Source organism: Garra rufa, chromosome 24 (genome assembly GCF_049309525.1).
Source record: "Garra rufa chromosome 24, GarRuf1.0, whole genome shotgun sequence".
Taxonomy (NCBI): Eukaryota; Metazoa; Chordata; class Actinopteri; order Cypriniformes; family Cyprinidae; genus Garra; species Garra rufa.
This window is the reverse complement of record NC_133384.1, coordinates 18,056,973-18,082,099: the sequence shown is the minus strand read 5'-3', so window position 1 is coordinate 18,082,099 and position 25,127 is coordinate 18,056,973. Positions and strand designations below refer to the sequence as shown.

General features: G+C 38.6%; 1 protein-coding gene across 1 annotated transcript in view; it reads left to right on the top strand.

Annotated features, from left to right (window-relative positions):
• Window positions 1-25,127, top strand: part of cntnap2a (contactin associated protein 2a) — a 598,272-nt gene that overhangs the window by 509,752 nt on the left and 63,393 nt on the right. The window contains exons 17-18 of the mRNA XM_073831069.1: window positions 16,170-16,388; window positions 22,753-22,989. Coding sequence (XP_073687170.1) covers window positions 16,170-16,388; window positions 22,753-22,989 — 456 coding nt within the window. The remainder of the gene's footprint in view (window positions 1-16,169; window positions 16,389-22,752; window positions 22,990-25,127) is intronic.

Here is a 25,127-nt window from a genome sequence, read left to right as displayed (position 1 = left end):
CGGTAAGCCACGGGCTGGCTTGTCGGCCAAACTGCGGGAAAACGCCAGTCCGGAGTGGGCCGAGATGCCATGCCCATCATGGGACTCGATCGTGCTGAAGCGGTCTCACATGAACAAGCTTAGCGGCTCTTAGCGGCTAGAGCTGTCATGTGCCCCAGGAGCCTCAGTTTGAGAGAACCGCTGTGTTGTGCCTGATTGACTCAGGAACTACAGCACTGACTGCGCGCTCTTGGTAGTAAGGCGGGCTGTCTTGAGGACCGAGTCGGGCTCCCGACCGAGGAAACGAATTTCCTCGGTTGGCCTGAAGAACCAGATGGCGGGGGTGCCGAGGCACCAGGTCCCAATGTTCGCACAACGGAACTCACGAGTGGGCTGGTAAAGCACCAGTCGAAGAGACGGTTGAAGACGCGAATACCTGTCTGCCGAAGAGGGGACAGGGGAGCTCCCATGGCCTAAGAAGGCAGGAAGGAGAGGGACTAGCCAAATGGACGCACCTCGCGCTGAGCGCTCGATCCCCGGGGCAGACCGCCGAAGGGGTGTGCGCCGGGGAAGATCGAGACGCGACAGCGGGTGCCCTTCAGGCAGATGGCTGCAACCCAGCCCTGGAGACGGAAACATACTTGTATGTGCGTCGTCGTGAGCATGTGTGCCGACAGCCTAAGAAGGGATCGGAACAGAGCTCCATCCAGGGCGGATGTTAACCCACCACTCTAACTGGACACGTGAAGTCAGGACACTTATCAAACCCCGACCTCGTCCCGGCTGGAGAGACAGGCTGGATCGCGTCCTTCGCCAGTAGGAACGCGACCTCCGCAGGCAGAACAGAGGCACACCTGCTTCTGAATAAAGAATGTAAGGGGTACCTGTGAGTCTGGGCGGACGCCTGGAGCCGGGCCGTACCGTCCGTATCAACCAGTGTAGTGGTATCAAGGGAACGTTGACCGGCGTGACCGTGGTGGGGCAGCCTGGGGAAAGACAGGGAAGGAGACAAAACCCAGAAGGATAAACGTCCTGGAGAAGTGTCTAACTGCACTAAGCAGTGCTTACCTACTTCCCTGGTTCCCGCGCTGGCGACATCCGGTCCCGAGTCTGGTTCCGAGGAGTGGAAGTGCTGCTCAGGAAGGAAACTCGGGGCCGGGGCCCCAGAGGTGAGAAGGCTGGGTCTTTCTGTGATTTCAAATGACCGGCTAAGTCCCGCTTCCAGCGGGAGTGCCGACAGAGTAGCTCTCTCCACCTCCGGGGGTGCTCGCATCAGGGACGCTTCGAAGCTCGCCTGCGAGGGTCTTCCGTCGCAGGACCCTGAGAGGCGAGCGGCGTCCCTCTCCCACGGGCGGCTCGACGTCGGCTGCGAGCCTGGATCGTGTGGCTCAGCAGGGGACGGAGCTGCGGGGGGACGCCCTCGGCGACGGGCAGGCGGAGGCGGGGGCCCAGGCGGCGGAATGGTAACTTCGCGGCGGGGCAGGATATGTTGGACGGCCTCCGTCTGCCTCTGGACCGTTGGAGCGCCAGAGGAGATGCCCAGCCCGAACGACGGGGAGGCGTACTGCTCTGGCATCTCGACGGGGTATGCTGATGGGCGGAGGATCGCAGGCTTTTGGGGGCCGGCGATACGTTCGACGCCGCTGAGCAAAAACCCTTCACGGTGTCGCCGAATAGGCCGCTCTGGGGAATGGGAGAGTCGAGAAAGCGAACTTTGTCGGCCTCTGCCATCCGGGCCAGAGTCAGCCATAGGTGGCGTTCCTGGACCACGCAGGTGGACATCACCTGACCAAGGGGACACGCCGCGACCTAGTAGCCCGAAGGGCGAAGTCAGTGGCGGCGCGGAGTTCTTCAAGTACCCCCTGGTCAGGACCACTCTCGTGCAGGCCTTAAGGTGCTTGCACCTGGCACTTTTGCAGTGTTGCCATGGCCTGCAGTGCGGGGCAGCGTGTCGGGGGGCGCAGAAAAGGCCCAGCCGATGAGGGCGGAAGAATTTCACATGCCCTAAAAGGGAGACGCGGAGGGCCCCACCAGGCGGCCGCGCCCGCGGGCAAAGGTGCACCGCGATGGCGCGCCCGACCTGGGGGACCGCCACGTACCCCTTGGCTGCCCCGCCATGGAGAGTGGCGAGGGGAGAGGAGCTGGGAGCGCGTCAAATGAATAGGGCGCCATAGATTTTGTCAGCTCCTCATGCACATCCGGTCAGAACGGGACCGGGGGGGAGCGCGGCGCTGCCGCCGGGCCCCCCCCAGGAACCAGTCGTCCAGCCTAGAAGGATCGGCCGGGCCCCTGAGGAACCTTCAAACCGATCCCCCCCGGCTGCCCGGAGAAGCATAGCCGACAGTTCGACATCAACCTCCAGGGGGGCAGCGACCAAGGGTGGGCGCCGCGCCGCGGGAAGAGATGTGTCACCGTCTGACTCTCCCTCTGATGCTGTGACAGACATCTCATCCTCTGCAGGAGCACCGAAGGAGACGCTCAGCCCGCCAGGCGGGGAAGCGTCTGCTGCGGAAACTCAACGGGACCGCGCTGAGATAGAGAGGTCCGCAGGGCTTTTTGAGCCGGCGGAACGCTGTCTATTGTAATTTGAATGTCCCCCCCCGCGCTCCACCGCGGTGGCCGAAGAGCATAGGCGGCTCAACGGCTGACCACGGGAGGGAGGCGGGGGGAGCCAGCTCGCGAACGAGCGGCGGGACTTCAGCGTGGTCATGGTCATGCTTTCACCGCATGAACCATTCATGAGCACCACCCCAGTGTGCTCAAAGCCTAAACACGTGAGGCAGCGCTCATGTCCGTTCGCTGAGGAGAGGAAACTACCACATCCAGAAACGCACGGCCGAAAAGACATCCTGAAAAGAACGTCTAAAACGGCCGCTAGAAATTGCTCTTTTGTGATCCCGGTTTGCCCAGGGAGGCGCCGCGGGGCAATGCACTCGCCGGGGCTGCTCGCTGGAATGCAAAAAGGCTTTATATGGCCGTGAAAACGGCCGCCCGCGGGACCGCGCTGGCGGCTGCCAAACAATGCTCTTTCTGTGAAACACTCTTTTAGTTATGGCAGCGCAGCAGCAGGAGGGAGCATGAACTCTGAAGAACTCTTCTCGGCTGTTTAGAGGCTCGACACATCGGCTCTGAAAGCAAAAGTCTGACTGAGTGGTGCGCGCAGCCATCTTATATACCCGTATGTACGGGGGCGTGGCCGGCGCGCACGTCCACTCGCCAATTTTCAATTGGCCTTTTTAATAAGGCTCAGAGGTGATCGGTCTCTCAGGCGAGATCCCAATGTAACGTCGAAGTGATTCGACTGAAGGGGTAAAGAGCGTTTCACTCACTTAAAATTTACACTGATCATGTTTTCTTGCCATTTCAAGTCTTATTTTGATATAACAAAGTGGTTATATCTAAGTATGTAAGTTGTTTACTTACTTTTTTCAATTAGTCTTTTCATTAACTCCATTACGCTGTTCATTCAGGCGGTTTACAAACGCGGAACGTGCACAAACAAAAGAGGCGGGATTTATCGCATGAACAAATCACAGCCGAACATAACCAGTCATATTCAATCATATCGCGATGGAGGCATTGCCTCCTCTCACTGACTTTCCACATTTATTCATAATTACCCCTACTGAACTCACTGCAAGCTTAAGGGGGTCTGTTAAAACTCAATGGGCTCAGGGGAGGCGAGAGAGATGCAGACTACTGCTGTAACTTTACCTGCTGGTGTCGCCGTTGGACAATGTTTCTTTAGAAAAATGAGTGATTCATACATTTTAATGTCATATTTAGTACTATACAATAATAATAATACACTTTATTTTATATAGTGCCTTTAAAAGGAGCGTCTTAAAGCGCTGTACAAAGATTAAAAGAAAAAAATAATTACAAGATAAAAAGATGCACATACACATAAATACAGGCAGTAAAAAACAAACAAGAATACAAAAACAAAATAATAGAAAAACAGAATGGTCACCTAAATCACATAAAAGCTACCCTAAAGAAGTGAGTTTTAAAGGTGCCATAGAATGCATTGATACAATTTTTTAAATTGTTCTCTGATATTTGCATAGAAGGTGGCATAGGAAAGAGCAAAAATTCTCCAGAAACGGTTTTACAGGTCCATTTACAACCCTAGGATTTGTCCCTAGAATGAAATGGTCTGTTATTACCAAGCGGCAACCTCCCGCTCTCTCTATTGAAACCAACACGGAAGTGGCTTAAACTGCAATTCATCGACTGGCCGCTAGAGACTGGCTGCAAAAGGGAATCAGTCCCCATGTTAAAATGCCCAACTTTACAGCAGGAAAAAACATGTTTACAGCCTGGTTCAAAAAGTGGTTTTAGACTATATATCTAATTTCGCCCTTCATGTCAACTGTAAGGGGGGTGAATTTTTTATAACTCATCCATTTAAGTTATATTAAGCTGTAAAGTTCTGCATAATTAAGGGCATGGCCACTTGAGTGACAGGGGGATTGTCGCTGCTGTCACCACTGGCGCGCTAAGTGGGCATAGTTTCAACAACCAGCTCCACCCACGTCCCGCCTTTTTGCCCATTTTCGATTATCCGGGAGTGACGCGCGATGACGCGATTCCAAGATGGCGATGGCAAATCCCGCCCACTATAGGCTTCAAAATCGCTCTTCAGAAACCTACGGGTGACGTCACGGACACTACGTCCATATTTTTTACAGTCTATAGCTATTACTTTATTTGGAAGGTTCATAAATAATAATAATGAGCTCTGCTCTGGTTGGCTGTTTCACAGAGCGGCTCATTTCAGTAGCTGGCACAAGGAGGAAAATATATATTTAATTGCGGAGCTCGAGCAGCTATTAATATGCGGTTCATTGAAACTGCCGTTGTGAATGAACGATCATTTTACTTTCACTTCTGTGTCATGTTCATGTACAGAACTGTTATTATTCAACTATGCCAAGGTAAATACAGTTTTCCATTCTATGGCACCTTTTAGAGATACTTTAAAAATCTTAAGGGATTCCTAATCTCAAGGGAATTCCACAATTTAAGAGCCAATGAGGAGAAAGCCCATAGTTTTTAGCCGAGTTGTTTGAGCATTTAAAAGACCAGCTTCAGAAGAATGTAAAACACGAGAAGGGGTTTATGATTTAAAACTCTGACAAATATTGGCGAGCCAGATCATTCAAGGCCTTATAAGTAAGCATAAGAAATTTAAAATCAATACGAAAACTGACAGGAGGCCAGTGCAATTTTTCCTAGATGGGTTTAATGTGCTCCCTTGCATTGGTCCTTTTGTCAGCAGCTGAATTTTGTACAAACTGTAGTTTACTAAGGGTAGCTTTTGAAACTTTTGCCAACAAAGCATTACAGAAGTCAAAACTTGAAAATAAAAACATGTTGATTAACTTTTCATCCACAGAAAAAGTCAGCATGGGACGTAATTTAGCAATGTTTCTGATATTAAAAAAGATGATTTAACTGTATTACGAACATGAAGATCAAATGTTAAGTTGGCATCGAATATCACCCCCAAATTATTTTGTTTAGTTTGAAATTGTAGAGCAGAGCCATCCACACTTAAGGTTATGGACTTAGCATACGCAATTGGTGAGGAGAACTGACAAGCATCACTTCAGTCTTGTCATATTTAGGGGTTCAGTCGCGTAGCACTAAAACCCTATTGTAATTTTTAGAATGGCCAAGGATCAGCAATCTCTTGTTCAGACCAAGAAACTTGAAACTTGGAGGGATGGTAGTACTGTCACCAAGGCTCCCCCCAATCGGTCTGACAGTTGCACTACAGCGATCAAAAGTATGAAATTGATAAGAACTCCTAAACCATCAGTCGCAGGCTCAAGTGTCAACATGATCGTGAGCTTGGCAATATTCGATTGTGAGCTTTGCAAGGGGATATTTTCGATTTTGTGAAAAACATACTTTTGCAAACTAGTCCTAAATTTTTTGCCTGATCAGAACCAAACTAGCCCAGAAAGATTCTGTGGAGAGTAAATATTAATAACTATCAAAAAAAGTTTAACTTTCGACTTAACGTCACAAAGGAACAGCAAAATGCTCAGCCCCTTTTAATAAAATGCCTATAACTTCTAAATTTAATGAGATATCTTCAACAAACTCAGAACACTTATGTAAGAATTAAATCTGAGGTCCCAGGACAAAAATCGCTGAGCTTTGCCACTTGGTGGCGCTATAGGTGAAAAGGTGAAAAAACATAAAAATGGCTGTACCTACACAAACATTTGTCCTAGCAACATAATAATGTCTGAGCACAGTCTTGGTCCAAAGTGCCACAAGTGTCTGTAAGGACATTTACATTTCTTAAAAAACATAGCCGCCATTGGCTGGTGAAGTTTGAGCACCTACTGTATTAGACAAGGTGGATGCTATTTGAGTAAACTCAGTGGGCCTGTTTGACTCACGACCCCAAAATTCTGTGAGAAACTTGAAAGAAATCAGCCTTTGAGGGGCAATGTCATATTTTTTAGGGTGTAAACAATTGTACATTGCGGCGTTTTTTGCACATACGCACAATATTCCCATGATACGATAGAACTCCTCATTCTGGACAACTTTGCCTGTAGAACCACTGTTGTCAATCAAATTGTTTGTTAAATGATTCAGAAGATGTAAATATATATATATATATATATATATATATATATATATATATATATACTTTTGTCAACAAGTCCAAAGTTTTTCTCTCAATCTGGAAAAAACATTGTAGTACAATTCTCTGGACTCTCTAGGTCAATGATTTTATTTTTTTTTTATTTTTTTTTTTGACAAATCCTATAAAGCCTAATGGAAAACTCAAAACTTCACAAACCTGGTGAGGACATGCGATAGGTGATTTTAAACAAGCATACAAAGTTTTAAGGAGATCGGACCACAGCTGGCGCTATAATGTTACAAAACATAATATTTATATGGTAAATTTGCCAAAAATCCTTTTCTGATTATGATTTAGGTGGTTACACTGCAAAACGGCTTATCTTTCTTAGTATTTTTGTCTTGTTTCTAGTCAAAATATCTAAAAGCTCTTAAATTAAGATGCATTTACTGGATAACCAAAATGACATAAAGATACTTTCTTGTTTTAAGCAAAATGCACTTAATTTAGTTTTTTTTCCCTGGAAGGAAGACTAAATATCTTATGTCATTTTGCTTATCTAGTAGATGCATCTTAATTTAGGATTTTTTTTATATTTTGACTAGAAACAAGACAAAAACGTTTAGTAAGATAAGCCTTTTTTGCAGTGTACAGGCTTGCAAAGTAATGTCTTTTTTCATGTGCTTAAGTGCCTTAAAGCGCTTGAGCCCCGGATATTTTGTTTATTTTTTGTACTCCAATTTTTTTTTCTCCTCCAATTTTTTAAAAGGCACTGCCTCGTTTGCCTCCCTTCGTGTAAATATCAAGAATATTTAGATTTGTTTCATGCCCCCTTTTAAGAAAATGCTATTCTATTGCATTTTAATTTCATTTTGAGATGCAAATACCAGAATACAATGCGAATCAGCATTCGCCATCTGTATAAAAGTCATTTATGTGCTATCATGAAATGCATTGGGCCGTAACTCCTCTGTTGGTTTGGTAGATCTACTCTCAGCCGCTTTGGCGAGCGATCTAATATACCCATATAAACACACACCCACTTTTTCACTGCCATGCTGTTTGGCTTGTTGATTTTGTTTAGTTTTCCTAGTGAATGCAAGAGCAGCGGTCCACTGAATGCCCTCAGTTGTGGACAGCAGAGCAGTTCACACACATAAACAAGCACACACACACACAAGCGAAAATGCTCCCAAAGAACAGTGGCGCACTCTTGATGCTCAGTGCTAGCTGGCCAAGTGCAGGAAATCCAATTACAGGGATCAGAGGGCTGAGAATGGTGAAGGAGCCCTAGTCCAAACTATACACCTGCCAGACCTGCCAGATCTGCCCTCTTCCTCTCTTTCTCTCTGTCTTTTACCGTCTCTCTCTCACAAATGGTCTGTAACATTCTCAAAGAAGGATTGGGTTGGTGTTTATTAAGTTACTGGGTAGTTCTTTTAGTTAACGTTTTTGTTGAGGCATGTAACATCTACTGTTGTTATTCTTACTCGCTTTTGTTTTCTATTATTATTTTTCTTCTGCTCGGTGTCCATAGTTAGTGTGTTTTCCTGCACTCAAAGAAAATAGGGCACAATGTACTGTGTTAATATGTAAGAATTTTCTGTATTGATTTTTCACAGAAAATTGCTAGTACCTTTTCCATTTTTTCTATTGTTGTTTTCTTAGACTTTTTTTCTTTTCTTATCTATATCTGACTAAATTATTGATGTGATTTTGGACATTACGTCCCAATGTTTAGTAATTTTTTGTGTTTCTTCAGCCTCAGGCACTTTTTTTTTGTTGTTTATGAAGGTCATATTAAATATTTTACTGTATGGCTTCATAATGTTTTGTTACTTTTTCGATTTACTTATTTATAAGTAGTTTTTACCCCTCTGCCAGGCCTAGAATTTCAATGATAGACTATTAAGACTAAGTCCATCATAAAAAGATTATTACATGTTAAAACTAAGATCATTTAAAGAAAAAGTGAACGTTTTTAAATCACTGCCGTTCAAAAATTTGGGATCAGTTTAAAGAAATCTCTTATGCGCATCAAAGTTCCATTTATTTGATAAAAATACAGGAAATTATGAAATATTATTGCAATTTTAAATAAAAGTTTTCTATTTTAATCTGTGATACCTTTTTTCAAGATTCTTTGATGAATAAAAAGTTCATAAGAACAGCATCAATTCAAAATAGGAATCTTTTCTAACAATTTAAGTCTTTACTATCACTTTTTAGAAATTAAACACATCCTTGCTGAATAAAAGTATCAATTTCTTTTAAAGAAAGAAAAATGTACTGACCCCAAACCTTTAACAGTAGTGTATATTGCTACAAAATAATTCTCTTTCAAACAAATGCTATTCTTTTTAACTTTTTATTCATCAAAGAATCCTGAAAAAAGTATCACAGTTTCCAAAAAAATATTAAGCAGCACAACTGTTACCAATGTTGATAATAAAAGCAATAAATCAACATATTATAATGATTTCTTAAGGATCATTTGACACTGAAGACTGAAGTAAAGATGCTGAAAATTCAGCTTTGCATCATAGAAATAAATTATATTTTAAAATATATTAAAATAGAAAACTACTATTCTAAATTGCAATAATATTTCACAGTATTACAGTTTTTTCTGTATTTTTAATCAAATAAATGCAGCCTTGATAAGCAGAAAAGGATGCTCTTTTAAAAAACATAAAAAATCGTACTGATCCCAAACTTTTAAACAGTAGTATATATGATATATATTATTATTTAGATACTTAAATTTTTTAAAATTAATACTAGACATTGTTTTGTTAGATATAAGATAAAAGGTGTAAGATGTAAGACTCTTTTTATTTTTTAATAGATTATAGTTCACCTGAAAATGAAATGAAAGTGAAAAAGATCATTTAAAGATCATTTTCATATAGCTGCAGGACTGAAAATGCCTGTAGTTAAACAAACTGAGCTTGAATATATGACGTGTGTTTACTTGTGTTAGCATATGTGCTCATAACTGAGCTAAAGTTGGCCACAAATGCTGTGTTCTGATGGCAGTGGACCTTTGCTCACAAACAGAGTCACAGACAGACTGCTGGCTGACCATGTCATAGATCCCCTCCTCCAGTTCAGAATCTGAAATGAACAGGTGGCTGTGTGGATGCCAGTCGAAAACACATCCCCAAATTCCGGCAACATCTGTATCGGAATGTAGCACAGTAAAACAGCACCCCCTACTGAGAGCAGCAGGAACACCTTCCACTCCAGCCACAAGAAACCAGAAAACAGACCTCCCTGCATAAATAACAAGTAAAACGAACTGCAGGTAGCTCACAATACCAGATATTTGTAGCAAAAGGCTGACCGTAATGAGTTACATTTGGACAGACCACTGTGTGTGTGTCTCCCTGCAGCTGCCAGGTACTTGGTATCATATCAGAGCTCTGCTCTTAGCTCCCTAAGATGGTGACAATAGCAGCGGCCGACTATCACTGCAGGCTCACTGTGCCGCAGACACAAAGCAGATCCAATTTAGTTCTTGCCTTCAGCATCTGTGCAGCCATAGTAACCCCTGCCAAACAGAGATGGCCGGTTCAATGAATTTAGAGACATGGATGACTAGAAGCCAGGTTTGTCCTTTTAAATAATTTCACTTCAGTCTCTAAAGGGCAGCCTTTTGTTTTTGTCTTGGCTTTGTGTGGTGCATATATTAGCGGGTATGTGTTGAGTTGTTAATTGTTGATTAATATTTACCCCTCTGGTGATATAGTCATAAAGCACTCGTTTTCATTTAGAATTCTGGAATTGAGGTAACCGGAGGTAAACCTCAGAAGTTAACATTCTGACCATTGAGGAAAGTGGGCTTTAATGGGGACCAAAGGGGTTGAAGGTCCAAATTGTGGTTTCAATGGCGTTTCAAAGGGCTCTATACAATCCCACCCAAGGAATAAGGGTCTTATATATCAAACCGATCTAAAAATAAAATATAAATTTATATGCTTTTTAACCACCTTTGTCATCCAAGATGTTCATGTCTTTCTTTCTTCAGTCGTAAAGAAATTATGTTTTTTGAGGAAAACATTTGAGGATTTCTCTCCATATAATGGACTTCTATGGTGCCCCCGAGTTTGAACTTCCAAAATACAGTTTAAATGCAGCTTCAAAGGGCTTTAAATGATCCCAGCCAAGGAAGAAGGGTCTTATCTAGCGAAATGATCGGTTATTTTCTAAAAACATTTACAATTTTTTAATCTTTACATGGAGTACACACAGAGCTAGACAAGACAAGCATTTGAGGTTAAAAAGTATATAAATTGTCTTTTTTTATTTTTTAGAAAATAACCAATCGTTTAGCTAGATAAGACCCTTCTTTCCTCGGCTGTGTTAGCCATTTGAAGCTGCATTTGGAAGTTTTATACACACACATATATATAAATATAACTTTTATTTTGAATGCGATTAATCGCGATTAATCGTTTGACAGCACTATAAAAAAGTCAAAAGAACAGCACCTTTTTAAAATATAATTTTTTACAACAATGTGAATGTTTTTACTATCACTTTTGATCAGTTTAATGCATCCTTGCAGAATAAAAGTGCTAATAAAAATGTTTAGTAATGTATCTGTATTTTAATTCTTAAAAAAGGGGATTATCAATGTTGAAAATGTTGAATAATTTTGTGGAAACCATTTTTTAAGAATCTTTGAATAAAAAAGTAGGTCTGTCAAACGATTAATCACATTTAATTGTTTAACAGCACTATAAAAAAACTCAAAAGAACAGCATTTTCTTAAAAATATAGTTTGTACAGCAATGTGAATGTCTCTAACATCACTTTCAATTAAATTAATGCATCCTTGCTAAACAAAATTGCTCATAAAAGTGTTTTAGAAAATAAAAGTGTTAGTTAAAGTAGGTATCAGTGTTGAAAACAGCTTAATAATTTAGTGGAAACAATGCTACATTTTTTAGGATTCTTTGATAATTAAAAAGGTGGGGCTGTCAAACGATATGACAGATCTATTAAAATGTCAGAAGAACAGCATTTATTTAAAATGTATAACAATGTGAATATCTTTACTATCACTTTAAATCAATTTAATGCCTCCTTGCTGAATAAAAGTGCTAATAAAAGTGTTTTTAAAAATGCTAAAATAAACATGTATTATTAATGTTGAAAACAGTTTTGCAGCTTAAGAATTTTGTGGAAACCGTTAAGATTCTTTGATATATAAAAAAGTAGGGCTGTCAAATGATTAATCAAGATGAATTGTTTGATAGCCCTATAAAGAAGTCAGAAGAACAGCATTTTTAAAACAATGTTAATTTCTTTACTATCACTTTCGAACAGTTTAAAGCTTAATCATTTTTGTATTTGTATTTTAGAAAGAATTATCAATGTTGAAAACAGTTGTACAGCTTGATAATTTTGAGGAAACCATTATACATTTTTTTAGGAGTCTTTGATTAATAAAAAAAAGTGATTAATCGCAATAAATTTTTTGACAGCCCTATAAAAAAGTCAAAAGAACAGCATTTATTTGAAATGTAATTTTTACAACAATGTGAATGTCTTAACTATCAATCTCAATCAATTCAATGCATCCTTGCTAAATTAAATTGCTGTGTTTTAGAAAATAAAAGTGTTAATAAAAGTAGTGTATCTGTATTTAAATGCACGATAGAAAAGGTATTATCAATGTTGAAAAGCGTTATACAGCTTAATATTTTTGTGGAAACCATGATGCATTTTTAAGGATTCTTGATGAAGAAAAAAAAAAGTAGGGCTGTCAAACAATTAATTGCGGTTAATCGTTTGACAGCCCTATAAAAAAACCAAAAGAGCAGCATTTTCTTTTTTTAAATATAATTTTTTCAACAATATTAATGTCTTACTATCACTTTCAATCAGTTGAATGCCTCCTTGCTAAATAAACATGCTAAAAAAAAGTGTCGCAATTAATTATTTGACAGCCCTATAAAAAAGTCAAAAGAACAGCATTTATTTGAAATATAACTTGTACAGCAATGTGAATGTCTTTACTATCACTTTCAATCAATTGAATGCATCCTTGCTGAATAAAAGTGCTAATGAAAGTGTTTAAAAAAATAAAAGTGTTAATAAAACTAGTGTATCTGTAATTTAATGCATATCTAAATGAGCAGTTTATATGCACTGAAAATAGGCCTACATTTGAATGCGCTTTTGTAGTTTTAATAACTTATTCCATGATGTTGATTCACAAACACACGTGATTTAAACAGTTAAAGACTTTCAGTAAGGATGAATGGTGTTTGTGCCTACTATGAGCTCCAGTCAGCCTCTCCATAAATCTAGAAACTCCTCCGTAATAAATGCAATGCTTGTTGTACATAAATATTTCAAAGGTGTCTTGAAGTGTGACACCAACTCGCTGTCTAAAGCACTTGTTGTATTATAATTATGAGATATGAGGTTTTATCACTGGATACACTATGCAGTCTTGAAACGCAATCGCACTACAGTGTTTGTGTCAGACAGTAATGTTGGGATGATGGCAGTGTTTCTGTGACGTGTTTCGGGTGTCAGGTGGATGTTTCTAAATCAGGGATGAACCCCAAGAGGCCTGGCCCTCTGGGGCTGAACATGACACACCGCAGCAGTCATGGCTCAAACACGCCTCGCTTCTCTTCTCCTTTCTCCTGCCATAAATACCATCTCCTCCTACAGGAGTACAGCTGTCAATCTTCACTGTTTATGTAGGAGAATATGCAACACTGACTCATTAAAAGCTGTTGTGGCCTAAAATGAATTCAGCATGGTGAATAAACACTCTCCACTTCAGTTTAGGGCTGTTAAGAGGAATTTTAATGAGTGCTTGAGGTTAATTCTGCATTTTAAGTCACAACATTGGATTGTTATTCTGCAAAACAATTATTAAGTGAAACAATAATATATGAACATTAAATGAGCCGTTTAATTAAAACATGCAGAACAACCTGTGGTTGACATTTCGGGTAATTTTGTAGTCAAGTAATGTGACAAATAGAAAAATGAGGAAATAATTACTTACAAATTAAAATGTAAGCTAGAAAATAACTGTTATCAAGTAGATCAAATGTTTCATGTTCATCTGCACATAATGCATATTAACGGAATAGTTCACTCAAAAATTAAAAATCTGCTAAAAAACATTCAAGATGTAGATGTTATATAACTTGCTCACCAATGGATCCTCTGCAGTGAATGGGTGCCGTCGGAATGAGAGAGCAAACATGACTCAAGTCCATCAGTTTATTTCTTAAAGTGAAAAGCTGTGTGTTAGTAAGAAACAAATCCAACATCAAGGCATTTTAACTTTTAACTGTTGCTTCTGGCCAAAATCCATAATAATCCATAATGACACTTCCGCCATAGAAAACTTAGCCTCTTGTCGTCTCACTTAAAAATCCACCCGCATATTTGTTTAGAACTATTTTTGCTTGTAAACTGTGCTTGATCTGTGCACATTTCTTTTCTGATTCAGACAAGATGACGTTTTTATTGGAGAAAGCAATATTATGGGTAGCCAGAAGCAAGAGTATGAAGTTAAAAACGTCTAAATGATGGATTTGATTTTTGCAAACACACACAACTGATGGACTTGCAGTCATGGAGTGCTTTTTTGCAAGGCTTTTATCAGCTTTTCATAATTATTCTGATGGCACCCATTCGCTACATTTATTGGTGAACAAGTAGTTTTACTAAATAGAAACTCATTTACATGTTGGATGGAGCCATTACTCCAGTCTTTATTGTTCAGAAACCATTCTAATATGCTGTTTTATTATCAATGGTGGAAGCTGTTGCGCTGCTTATTAATTCATTTTTTTTTATGTATTTATTGACCCTGTGATACTTTTTTCTGGATTCTTTGATGAATATAAAGTTAAAAAGATCTGCTTTTTTTAAAAAATGGAAACCGTTTTTAACAATATACACACCCCATTTCAAGTTGTAGTGTCAGTATAGTTTGTTCTGTCTTTTTCTAAAAGAAATTAATAATATTATTTAGCAAGGATGTGTTAAATTGGTAAAAAGTAATAGTAAAGACTTATATTGTAAGAAAAGATTTATTGTCACGGTTAGTGTGCGGATGGAGAGGTGATGGAATCCAGGGAAACGAAGTATAAACAAAAACACACTTTATTAAATAAAACAAACAGAAATCTAGGCATAAAGGGGGAAACTGGTGTAACAATCATCGACGGACAAAAGGGAGTGAGCAAACACAGACTTATATACACTGAGACAAGGGCGTGGTAACAAATGAGATAACAAGATAACGAGGGGGAAGTACAAATAAGGGCATAGACTAAACCAACTGAACATGAACCAAAAGGGGGAGACAAGGACTAAACCAAAATGACTATGAAACATAAGGGGAGAAAACACTGGGAGAACAGAACAAAACAAGACATAATCCTGACATTTATACACTACTTTTCAAACATTTTTGAACAGTAGGATTTTTTATGTTTTTGAAAGACATCTCTTCTGCTCACCAAGCCTGCAATTATTTGATCCAAAGTACAGCAAAAACAGTAAAATTCTGAAATAATTTTACTATTAAAACAACTGTTTTCTGTTTGGATATATTTTAAAATGTAAATTATTCCTGTGGTTTCAAAGCAAATGTTCAGCATCATTACTCAAGCCTTTCGTTTCACATGATCCTTCAGAAATTATTCTTATATGCTGATTTTCAGTTCAAGAAACATTTATTACTATTAGTATTATTATTATTATTATTATTATTATTATTATCAATATTTAAAACCGTTGTACATTTTTTTCAGGATTCTTTGATGAATAGAAAGATCCAAAGATCAGCATTTATCTGAAATAAAAAGCTTTTGTTACATTATACACTATACCATCTTTTTATTTATTCATTTTGGGAGAGAAATTAAAGAAATGAATACTTTTATTTAGCAAGGATGCTCTAAGACTTAGAATTGATCAAAAGGGATGATAAAGACATTTAGAATGTTACAAAAGATTTCTATTTCAGATAAATGCTGTTTCTCTGAACTTTCTATTCATCTAAAAAAAAATTAAAATCTACTCAGAGTGTTTTCAACATAATAATAATACTACCAATAAGTGTTTTTGAGCAGCAAATCAGAATATTAGAATTATTTATGATGGATCATGTGACTGAAGTAATGATGCTGAAAATTCAGCTTTGAAATCACAGGAACAAATTACATTTTGAAAATACATTCAAATAGAAAACAGTTATTTTAAATAGTAAAAATATTTCAAAATTCTGCTGTTTTTACTGTACTTTGGATCAAATAAATGCAGGCTTGGTGAGCAGAAGAGACTTTAAAAAAACACAAAAGATCTTACTGATCTCAAATTTTTGAACAGCAGTGTATACCCTATACTCTGATCAAGCAGTTTCAGCTACCTCTATTGTATTTTTTAAAGGCGTACTTTTATTTATTTCATTATTTTTTTGTTTATTTATTTGTATTTTTCAGGAAAAACAAGTGGTGAATGTTTCAGTGGTCTGCTGGGCATTATAATGGTTTAAGCAGTTTCTCTGTTTGTTTGTTTTTCTTCACAGCCCCTACGGTGGTGTCGTTTTCGTTCGATGTAGGAAACGGGCCGGTGGAACTAAACGTGCACTCTCCTACCCCACTGAACGATGACCAGTGGCACCGGGTCAGTGCGGAGAGGAACACGAAAGAGGCCATTCTGCAACTAGACCAGAATTACAAGGAGGTCAGACCTGCACCTACACAGGGACACACACGCCTGGAGCTCTACAGCCAGCTTTATGTGGGTAAGGACCACATGTACATGCACATATAGCATATATATGGATTCATGTGGGTGAGGACTGCAGACAAACACATTTTTCCATACACCCACCCCTAGAGATAAGAAGCCTGTTCATATTAGTTATGTTGTTGGAGTACTGTTGTTCTTTTGTAGGCATTCATAATGTTATTGATGGGCTGCACAGCAGAAAGGATATTTCTTCATTATCATGCTCAAAAATACACAATTCCTTCAGAAAGTCTCCATTGTTAGCTGTTCTTTTGCGTTTGAATTATTCTCTTTTCTCTCTCTATCTCTTTCCAAGTTTTTTCTCCGTCTCTCGCTGTTTCTGCTGAGATATCAGCAGTTCTTGCGCACAGCGCTCTATGTTCTTGAGTCTGAAAGTGAAAATGTATTTATAGTCAGCAGCCTAAATGCAGGTGTAGCTATTAAAACTTGCACTTAATGACATGGAACCCTGGGGAACCTGTTCGCCTCCGAAGTCTGAAAAAGTCCACTGTAAAGAAAAGGAAGTTGAAAATGGTTCTGACTGAATGTGGCTGGAAAATGTCTCAGACGCAGCAGGGAATGTGACTAATAGTGGTGTCGTGTGTGTGCTATGCTAACATTAGCAAGGAATCTTTTTATGGCTTTAAAAGTGTGAACAAGCCATGTCACTCATGAGGCAATTATCTCTTGAACAGAATGGCTTTGGGCTTTCATTGTGCTATTTTGTGCTATGACTTATTCTTTTCAACAAATGACTTTGACGCTCATTAGGAAAGGGGAAGATAATGCACCCCTGTGGCTCTCTTGAGAGAGCTTTAGGAAAGCCTGTCTAGCTTGTGTATAAAAATTTTCAGGCTTCCAACAAGTTTTATTGATTTCAGTGTTTCAGCCCTGGTCACGTATTCGTTTGGTGGGAGATGAAACTTTTAGCATGTTATCTTTGAGTGTAGATCCAGTGAATGCTGCATTTGTAGAAGGCTACTGTAAATAAAGTTGCAATTGCATGATATAAACTCGCAATTGCTGGTTATAAAGTCAGAATTGCATTATATAAACTTGCAATTGTAAGAAATAAAGTCAGAATTGTGAGATATAAACTCACAGTTCTATGAACATATTAGTCTTTTTTCCTCAGAGCTGGACTTTATAACTCACAATTGTGAGTTTATATCACATTATTGAAGAAAAAAGTCGGAAATTCCGAGAAAAAGTCAGAATTGTTCAGAGTTTATATCTCATAATTCTGACTTTATTTCTCACAATTGTGAGTTTATATCCCACAATTCGGACTTTGCTAGACATAAAGTCAGAATTGTGAGATATAAACAATTCTGACTTTTTTCTCTGAATTCTGTGTTTGTTTCTCACAATTCTGACTTTTTTCTCAAATAATGTGATATAAACTCAGAGTTCAGAGTTTATATCTCACAATTCTGACTTTATTTCTCACAGTTGTGTTTATATCCCACAATTCTGACTTTATATCTAGCAAAGTCAAAATTGCAAGTTTAAATGACTCAATTCTGAGTAAAAAAGTCAGAATTGCCAGATGTAAACTCGCAATTGCAAAAAAAAGTGAAAATTGTGAAAATCTCTGAAAATACAGAGCACCTGGGTAAAAAATATTAAAAATAACCCAATAAAATGACCCAACAGGCTGAACCCAGCATTTGGGTTAAAAAAATCCCAGCTTTCTTTAGAGAGCAGAAAAACTACCCAGCACCTGGTTAAAAACATTAAAAATAACCCAATAAAATTACCCAACAGGTTTAACCCAGCATTTGCGTTTAAAAAAATAACATAGCATTTTTAGAGTGCATAAAAAATACCTAGCACCTGGGTAAAAATATTAAAAATAACCCAAATAAAATGACCCAACAGGCTGAACCCAGCATTTGGGTTTTAAAAAAATATCCCAGCATTTTTTAGAGTGCATAAAAACTATCCAGCACTGGGGTGAAAATATTAAATATAGCCCAATAAAATGACCCAACAAGCTGAACCAAGCATTTGGGTTTAAAAAATAAGACAGCATTACTTTGTGTGCATACTACCAAGCACCTGGATCCCAATATATAAAATATAACCCAATAAAATGGCCCAACAAGCTGAACCCAGAATTTGGGTTTAAAAATAACGCATACTTTTTTAGAGTGCAGAAAAACTACCTAGTACCTGTGTAAAAAATATTACAAATAAAATGACCCAGCAAGCTGAACTCAGCATTTGAGTAAAAAAAAAAAAAAAAAACAGCATTTATAAGTGTGCAGAAAAACCAAGTACTGCTCACAGCTGTTTTTTTTTTTTTTTTTAACTACCCAGCACCTGGGTAAAATATTAAAAATAACACAATAAAATGACCCAACAGGCTGAACCCAGCAGTTGCATTAAAAAAAGATTTCTTAAAATGCAAAAAAAAAAAAAAAAAACTACCCAGCACCTGGGTAAAAAATAAAATACAAATAAATAACCCAGCATTTATGGGAGTGCACAAAAACTACCCAGCACCTGGGTAAAAAAAAATAAATAAATAAAATAACCCAGCATTTATGAGAGTGCACAAAAACTAGCATTTGGGTTTTAAAAAAACTGCCAAACACCTGGGTAAAAAATATTAAATATGACCCAACAGGCTGAACCCAGCTTTGGGGTTTTAAAAAAAAAACACAGCATTTTTAGAGCATGCCATCAGATTCCAAATAGCCGATAAAACATCACAATAATTTACAAGTAATCCACACAACTCCAGTTCATCGATTATCATCTTGGGAAGTGAGAAAAGCTGCATGTTCGACAAAATCACAGACTAAATTTTCTTTAAAGAGACAGTATTTTGAATAGTTTGTAGGTCTCATTTGGAAAATTTCATTCTCGACTTTCATCTGAAGAATGTTGGACGGCATATCAATTTCATTATCACGCACACTAGAGTTCGGTGTAATGAGCTTTGTGGTTCAAATTAATGTTAAAGGTTGTCTAATCCTTGTCTGTTGTTTCAGTAGAAATGTAAAATGTTCACATAACTGTTCGTGGAGAGCAACTCTGTCTTCAGACCCTGACCCTCAGTTACCTAATTGGTTTATATCCAGTGGGCATAGGTGGATCTGTCAAGCCCCCGTCTGGCCTCCTCTGCTTATGAATGGCTCCATGCTCAGTTTTCAGACCATTTAGTCCTGTGCGATCATTTATTGATAAAGCAGATTGCCTTCTACTTCCATTCACCCATGGATGCCTGTGTCTATTTAAATTTGTTTTGCATTTATAGTGGCCTCTTTATGTTTAATGGAGGATTAAATGCTTGCACGTTCTTTATTGTCTTTCACTTCATCTCAAATAACAAGCAGACCTTTGATTTAACAACCACTAACACATTTGCATCCATTCAAGGTGTTACAATATGCATATGTCTGTATTTGCTGTTTGCATGAATCTTTAATGCTTCTTTACTATCACCATCAAGTTGCTTCTTGTGATTTATTGATTTTTGTGTTTTCTTTGAAGTGATAGTTCACCCAACAATGAAAATTCTGTTATTAATTACTCACCCTCATGTCATTTCAAACCTGTAAGACCTTCGTTCATCTTTGGAGCACAAGTTAAGATATTTTTGATGAAAACTGAGATCTTTCTGACCCTGTATAGACAGCAAAGCAACTGAAACGTTCAAAAAATATTCTCGTAGCTACGGTTGAGCCACTGATGTCGCATGAAATATTTTAACAATGTTCTTACTACCTTTCTGGGTCTTGAACGTGTCAGTTATGTTGCTGTCTATGAGGATCGGAAATCTCTTGGATTTCGTTTTCATTTGTGTCTCAAAGTTGAATGAAAAATGCGTTTGGAATGACATGAGGGTATTTAATGACAGAATTTAAATTTTTGCGTGAACTATCCCTTTAAGTTTTCTCATCACTGCATGTTTTTTTTTATTTTTTATTTTTTGGTGTTGTTTTCCTTTCTTTCTTTCATTGCTTGCACGTCTGGGTGATATTGGTTCTCTGAAGGGAAGACAGCATCATGGGCCTGTCAGGACAGTAGGTAACTTTTTTGTAAAATGTACACCAACAAGCTGTCTAATGTAACGTGAAACTTCCTGTCTGTCTCTCTGTGTGTCTCTGTCTGTCTGTGATGTTTTGTCCAGGTAATTTTTTGCTTCAAAACAAGGCTGTAAACATCCTGTGCACTCCAATGGTAAAAGCAGACAAAATGTATTCCACTGAGCAGGATGGTCTAATAAATGTAATATGCTAATTCATTACGGTTTCATTAGAGAATAATTTCCAATTCAGGGCTCATCAGAGATGGAGGCAGTGAACTTCAGAAGGGTTTTAACAGCCTCTTTCCTCACTCAAGCCTTATATTAGTTAAAAACATCTTGTGTTTATGAAAACAGTGCTGGTGGAAAAAGTTTTCTGAAGTTTATTCTTCAGTCACAAATGAGGACATAATAAAATGCCTGCTAAATGACATGAATTAAATTGCGATGAGGAATAAATAGAAATGCTAATTAAATGGGTTTTGTGTTTATCATGTTTGTCCTTGAAACATGAGACACTGTGTCATATAAGTATTATAAATAGTACAGCGTATTTACTGTACATTTGATGATAAGAGCTCAGCTCTCAGGTTTATTAGCAAAGGATTCAGTGAGTTGGTTTTGTATTAAATAGACGACCAGGTCACCAGCTCAATTAAAACTCTACTGTTGATGTGCGTTCGAATTAAATTGAGTTTGAAAATGTGCCTTCTGTTCTTTTTCTGCAGTTACTTTCATCTATACAGCTGAAGTCAAAAGTTTACATACAGAATCTGCAAAATGCATGTTATTTTTTATTTAGTACAAGGTATTTCACATAAACAACATTTATATATAGTCCACAAGAAAAAATAACAATTGAATTTATAAAAATGACCCTGTTCAAAAGTTTACATACACTTGATTCTTAATACTGTGTTCTTACCTGAATGATCCATAGCTGTGTTGTTAATGAGTCACTTGTTTGTCCACAACAGTTAAACCCTCCGCTGTTCTTCAGAAAAATCCTTCAAATTCTTTGGTTTTACAGTATTTTTGTGTATTTGAACCCTTTCCAACAATGACTGTATGATTTTGAGATCCAACTTTTCACGCTAAGGGACTCATATGCAACTATTACAGAAGGTTCAAATGCTAACTGATGCTTTAGAAGGAAACATGATGCATAGAGCCAGGGGATGAAAACTTTTGAACAGAATGAAGAAGAGTACATTTTTTTATTTTGCCTAAATTTTATTTATTTTTTCCATTTAGTACTGCCCTTCGGAATCTACAGAAGATACTTATAAGACAAAATAAGTTAAATTTACTCTAACCTTTAAATTCAAAACGTTTTCACCCCTAGCTTAATGCATTGTGTTTCCTTCTGAAGCATCATTGAGCGTTACTTCTGTAATAGTTGCATATGAGTCCCTCAGTGTGAAAAGATGGACCTCAAAATCATACAGCCATTGTCTGAAACAGTTCAAACACACAAAAATGCTAAAAACCCAAAGAATTTGTGGGACCTGAAGGATTTCTGAAAAACAGCGGGCAGTTTAACTGTTCAGGACAAACGAGGGACTCATGAACAACTATCACTAAGCCAAAAAAAAAACAGCTGTGGATTATTCAAGTAACAACAACCAAGTGTATGGAAACTTTTGAACAGGGTCATTTTTATAGATTTAACTATTATTTTCTCTTGTGGACTATATGTAAACGTCTTTTATGTGAAATATCTTACTCAAGTCAGTACTAAATAAAAAATAACATGCATTTTGTATGATTATTTTAAAATAATTAACATTTAGCAGATTCAACTTTTGACTTCAGTTGTATACTCCAAATCCATATAGTTTCTTTGGTATAAAGCTTTGCTTGTTTGGCAGCTTGATAAATTGTAATAGGTTTGTACTTCTGGGTCTGTTTTTATTATTTACCGTTAGTAAATAATTGATGCACCCTGCCAGGACATTTACTATTAATCTAGTATTAGGCTAGCAAATGATTGTACGATTTCTGTTTAACTGGGCAGTTTCGTATAATGAAAAGATGTCCAGACAGGACATTGAGCAATTAGCAAATGCTTATTTTCTCCTGGAAGTGGAACTTTAATGGTGTCTAATTTCTCTAAGGTCTATTGTATTGAATGGTACATGCCATAATGAATGAAACCCACCAGAAGGTTCAACTATTGGCTGAGACTTAATGTTTCTCATTTGACCTTTTGTTTTCAAGCTTGTTGTTGAGCCTGCAATGAAAATGAAGGATTGAGTCATTTTGTTGTGCCACTTATGCTTTTATTAAGACCGCTGTCAAGTGTAATATTGACTTGCCTCTGTCTCCATTTTTCATCTAGGTGCAGCAGGAGGTCAGAGAGGATTTCTTGGATGCATCCGCTCTCTGAAGATGAACGGAGTGACTCTTGACTTAGAAGAGAGGGCGAAAGTCACTCCTGGTGTAAAACCTGGCTGTTCGGGTCACTGCACCAGTTTTGGGATGTATTGCCGTAACGGTGGCAAGTGTGTGGAGAAATACAACGGCTATTCCTGTGACTGCTCCACCACTGCTTATGATGGGCCTTTCTGTTCAAAAGGTCAGTATGCATATGCAACAGAAACTAATACATTGAAAAACGTTTTCTTTGAAGTTTATACACCTTAACCAGAGGTATAACATTCATAAAACTTATAACTGGTGTCAATCTCTTAGGGCCACTCTTTGCATTTAAGCTCCGCCCCCTCATTTGAATATAGTAATAGCATCACTGACATTAACAGGCCTCTTCAGACCTCCATCAGGCACCTTTTGCTCTCCGCTTAAAGATGGCGACTTGCTGTGAATCAGGGCTGGTGATGGTTGCCCTCAGCTTTCAACGTCTTCTTCTGCTTGAAATATGCATGAACAACCTAGTAATTGCAAGGTTTTAACTCACATTTCCATTTTACACATATTTACTTGTGCCATCTAGGGTATTGCAGTCAATATCGAATTCTCTCAGATTTCTTTGCCTCTGGGTAGTGCAATTGCTCCCACAGGTTGCCTTACATCTATGGCTCAATACTACACATCACCTTCACTCCAGAAGGAGGAATCTCTTTGCTTTTTCATTTGGATTCGGAGCTGTGGATGTGGATTCTCACGTCTGTATGCTATTTAGAGCTATTTTTTCTAGATTTAAAGAGTTAGCTCACCCAAAAATGAGAATTTACTCATTTCATGTCGTTCCAAACCTTTCCTATGACTTTGCATCTTTTACAGAACATACAAGTTTTGTTTAGTTTTGGACCACACTGACATTTTTTCATTTAAAATGTCTTAATGCAAAAAACAACAGATTTGACAATAAAAAGATCACTTGCTTTAAAGGGATAGTTCACAAAAAATGAAAATTACCCCATGATTTAAAATGTGTTCACACTTGTAGTTAAGTGTTTGGTTTAATTGGTCCGGACCAAAAAGGAAAATGATACATCTGGTCCTGGTCCGCTTAGCGTTCACACTGGCATTTTTGACAGCGAACCTAAAGATACCGAACCTAAAGGCATAGTGATGCGAATGGTCAGGTTGAATGACGTATATTTTGTGACGGAACTCACCGAACACTTCAAAACAAAAGGAAAACGTGCGTTCGACTAAAAGCGGCGCTGCCTGTGTATGACATTAAAGTACCCATTCACTGATTATTTAAATCGACTAAACCTAATGCTGTCTGCTGGGCTAAGTGCGCTCACCTACTGTCACAGTTTAGCGAGTTGAGGAGCGCAGATGGAGATTGCAGAAACCGGAGTAAATGAAATATAAAGTTTATTAAAGAAAACACTGAAGAACATGGAGCAAACAAACAGGAGTAACATTAACATCAACGGAACAAAGGGAGTGTGCAAACACAGACTTTAAATACACAGAAAACAAGGCGTGGTTACAAACGAGATAACAGGATAACGAGGGGGAAGTACAAATATGGGCAAGACTAAACCAACTAAGACTAAACCAAAAGGGGGAGAACAAGGACTAAACCATTATTACTAGAAACAGAGGGGGAAAAACACTGGGAAGACAGAACAGAACAGGACAAAACACTGACATATTCCTGACACCTACAAACTCACAAAGAGCTCATAGAAGGCACTTTACATGCTTGTTGCTCCATGTTTGCCCTCTGCTCATTTTGTTTTGGATACAACACGTTCCCTTCCAGAAATCATGTTGCATAGCATTGCATCTTGTCATAACTTCCTGTTTTTGGTTAGTTTAAAGGTGCCATAGAATGGAAAACTGAATTTACCTTGGCATAGTTAAATAATAACAATTCAGTACATGGACATGACATACCATGAGTCTCAAACACCATCGTTTCCTCCTTCTTATATAAATCTAGTATTTGCAAAAAACCACTGAAAAATAGGTCAATTCCAACATAACAGACTGTTATGCAACATCCCAGAGATCGTTAATAGTTACGCCTCCAACATCCGCATCACCCAATCATCACTAACGTCAGCACATCAGTTAAACAAGGCAAGCCACTCAAGGGACACGGTTAGCTTAATGCTAGCGCTAGTCTGTTACATTCCAATACATAGGATTTCACTTACCACATAAACAGAGAGATGACTGCGCTGATGATGGTGAATGATGGAGAAATAACTGTGTTGATGATGGCGAATCATTTACAGATCTTGAGAATCACTGAGGAGCAGCTCAACTTGTGTGGTAGGAAGCACTCCCTCT